We start from the raw sequence: 3,334 nt of genomic DNA on the forward strand, positions 1-3,334 counted from the left end.
GTCAAAGCAAATGCAAATTTGAGCTTATTGTGAAAACATATTAAAATCTAGATATCTGAGTGCCCCTACGCCCCTGCAGTGATGGTTGTGATTGAGCAGGAAGTTAAAAAAAAGCACATTTTTCCCTCAAACTGATGACATGAGTTTCAAAATTAGGATTACTCTCTAAAAAGAACAACGCCCTCACATTTAAACTTTACACACACTTGGGTAAAGAGAGCGTCATGGGCCCTCAAAGGGTATGACAAGTGAGTGCAGATCAACATAGCTAGTATGTGTTAAATTTCAAGATTGTTTGATGTCTGGACAGGTTCACAGGGAACAGGTTCAGGCCTGATCCGGAGCTGAGTCACCTCTCTCCTCATTTTTACATCTCCATAGCATGAGATGGTGCAAGATGGATTAAATATCATTTTCTTTTTGTGCAAGTTATTCCGTTTGAAGCGTCTGACAATCAGCGAGTCCTGCTGAAGGAGCGGCTCACACACCAGAGCAGAACAGAAGGCTTCGCAGATGAAAAGCAGCTTGAAGGATGCCAGAAATTATACAAAATGTCATGAAACTTTATTTTTAAAAGTGTCATGAGAATACGAAAATATCAAAATCATTCAGCATCACAGTTTTCACTGTTGATATACAATCATCTCAGTCACGCTTACATTCAATATATAAAAATAAAAAAGGAAACATACATATTATTGCCAAGTAAAACTGAGGCACTTGAGAAAATTTGCTTTGCTGTTTGAGTGCTGGCAAACTGTTTCTAATGACTGTGCAAAAGTTAGAATAATTTCACCCTAAAAACTAAGTTTGCACTTGTTCCCTAAGTAACAATGGCTTCAGCATTCCTCTGGTTGTATTTATACTGTCATTCATAATGCTCCTTTTGGTATCATTTGTGTGGTTCATATAAAAGAAGTGGAGGACTGCATAACAGCCATGGAGAGACATTGGTACAAACACTGCAGATAACATTGTGAAGGCATATAAAACATTCTAGACATGCAGGAAAGTGCATGAATAGCACAGGTAGGTGAGTACATGGTATGACAAAGCTCGACACTGATTGCAATCACAGAAACACTGCTTGAAACGAGAAGCACGTGAGCACAGAGCTATTTCTCACTCTGAAATGAAATCGACCGCTCGTAGGGGAAAAAAAAAAAAAGAAAGTCTTGGGAACAAACCCCCTCGATGTGATTCCCTGACAGTTCTCCTGGGCTTGGAAAAATAAAGAAGGTTTTTTTTTTTCTTGGTGGTGGAAAAGTATCCCAGTTCAGTGTGCTACACAACAACCAGATTCCTCATGCTTGTGCAGAAGAGACATCCTGGAGAAGGTTTTGGAGCAGTTCTTGCATTGGTATTTTTTCACATCCGAATGGGTCTGTAGGTGAGCCCTGAGATTGGACCTGTCTGCAAAAGCCCTGTTGCAGTGAGGGCAGGAGAACGGCTTCTCTCCTGTCAGGGGAGGAAGGAGAAAGAAGACATTGTCAGAGATAGTGCACAGACATGCAGTAGCGTTACAGAGGCATCCTGGCCTGCTGTTTTTGGCTGGTTGCAACATAGAGTTTTAAAGACAGGCACTTGGCTGAGTAGATCCTGCTTCTGGTCGATTGTAACATGAAATATGTCAGAAAAAACTGTATTTTTCCTTTCCAACACACCACCAAAACCAAACTTACAGGAAGTAATGACAGTCTGAGGGCTAAAATAGTTCAACTTTTCAACAATAGGCCTATCAGCCTCACTAAAAAACTGTGTAACAGGGTCTGCTGTTGCTGTAAAGGCTATTGAATCACGTAGGTTCAACACAATTAGTCTGTGTCTGCAAAAACCCACCACAACAGTTGAGCCTTTCCACTGGGAAGGCCCCTCTTCATCCCCCATTCACTCACCGGTGTGTGTCCTGATGTGTCCTTGGAGCAGCCACGGTCTGGAGAAAGCTTTCCCGCATATTTTGCAAACACAAGGCAAGGTGTGAGTCCTGATGTGCATTTTGAGAGCCCCCAGGCTCACGTACTCCTTCTCGCAGTATTTACAACTGAAGGATTTCCTCGTTTGGGCGTCGCAGTGCAGCTGTTTGTGCTTGAGCAGCCCAGAGTACGTGGAGTAGGACTTGCTGCACAAACTACATTGGAATTTCTCTGCCTCCACCCCGTGAGGGTCCGTCAGCTTGGGCAGCATCTGCTCGTCTTCATCACTCCTCGGGCTCTCGGAGCCGCTGTGGTCTTTAGAGGAGGTGTCGGAGAGCGATGAGGGGTATCCAGAGATCGGGGAGAGGTCACTGGGGAGCGGAGACAGCGGCAAGTTGCTGGTAGTCCACACTGTGATGGGGCTGTAGGCTGCCGGGCTCAGGATCTCCGGCTGGGGGATGACGGGCAGCGGAAGGCCCCTGTAGATGTGCGGCGTGAAGAACACTGAAAAATAAAGAAAGCGAGATGAAATGAATGGTCACATGTTGCCTGTCATCGCTTGGCCGAGGAGCGCTGACTCACAAAAGCAAACACAAAAGTTCCGCAAAACCGCGACAGAAACGCAACTTTTGTAAAAATTCGCCAAAGTCAAACAGCCGCTTTAGTGTGAAAACGTTACCTGTCGGGCTCTCCAGCTCACTATAATTTGGCTTCTTTGCGGAGTTTATGTGTTTCTTGACCAGGAAGGAGCGTGGCATCTTGGAAAACAAGTGGACAACTTTTGGCAAACTTTTTTCTCTCTCTCTCTCTCTTGGAAAATATAGCGGCGAGCGTCAGTTTACTGTGTGAAGACGGAAATCCTTATTGCTTAAGTCCAGTGGAGTGTCATGGTGCAGCGCTGCGCTCTTGGAAACAGTGCAGTGGGTAGCTGTAAAGAGCTGTAAATACTCCCCATCAGGTGCATGGGAGGAGCCATCCGCTGCCATCTACATACACTGCGAGTTCAAACCAATTAAATTTCGCTTTGACCGCGGAGCCTCAAAAATGCGCTGCTAGCCTATAGGAGAGCGCAACCCCCCCGAGGGGCTGGGTTAGTGCCATTCACTCCAGTCAGACAGGTGCCTCACGCTACACTTGTGTGTGCTTCGAGGATGCAAGTGTACGTGGCGTCACACAGTTGCCTAGGGTGACAAGAAGAGCAGACGCAGAGCAAATCAGCAAAACTTGAATCAAAAAGTGCAGAGCTTCTTTTTTTCATTTTTTTTTTATGTTCCTGCACCTACAGAGCTCATGAAAGACTGAAGTGCAAAGATAAAGAATAAGAGCTGCAGGGTGAGGCAGGCAGGATTATTTAAAATGCCATTGCTAATGCAATCACTGCACAGAGTGTGCACGGTGATACTGATGATTGTTGTGCTGCA

The 3,334-nt window shown here is 45.3% G+C and overlaps 1 protein-coding gene across 1 annotated transcript; it reads right to left on the reverse strand.

The window, feature by feature from the left end:
- Positions 1-547: 547 nt before the first annotated feature.
- On the reverse strand, positions 548-2,836 carry snai2 (snail family zinc finger 2). The gene is made up of 3 exons (XM_041949571.1): positions 2,593-2,836; positions 1,896-2,417; positions 548-1,458 (listed from the first exon to the last, which is right to left on the reverse strand). The coding sequence occupies exons 1-3, from the start codon at positions 2,669-2,671 to the stop codon at positions 1,277-1,279; spliced, it is 783 nt and encodes a 260-aa protein (XP_041805505.1). The 5' UTR covers positions 2,672-2,836; the 3' UTR covers positions 548-1,276.
- Between the last annotated feature and the right edge of the window lie 498 nt (positions 2,837-3,334).

Source organism: Chelmon rostratus, chromosome 12 (genome assembly GCF_017976325.1).
Source record: "Chelmon rostratus isolate fCheRos1 chromosome 12, fCheRos1.pri, whole genome shotgun sequence".
NCBI lineage: Eukaryota > Metazoa > Chordata > Actinopteri > Chaetodontiformes > Chaetodontidae > Chelmon > Chelmon rostratus.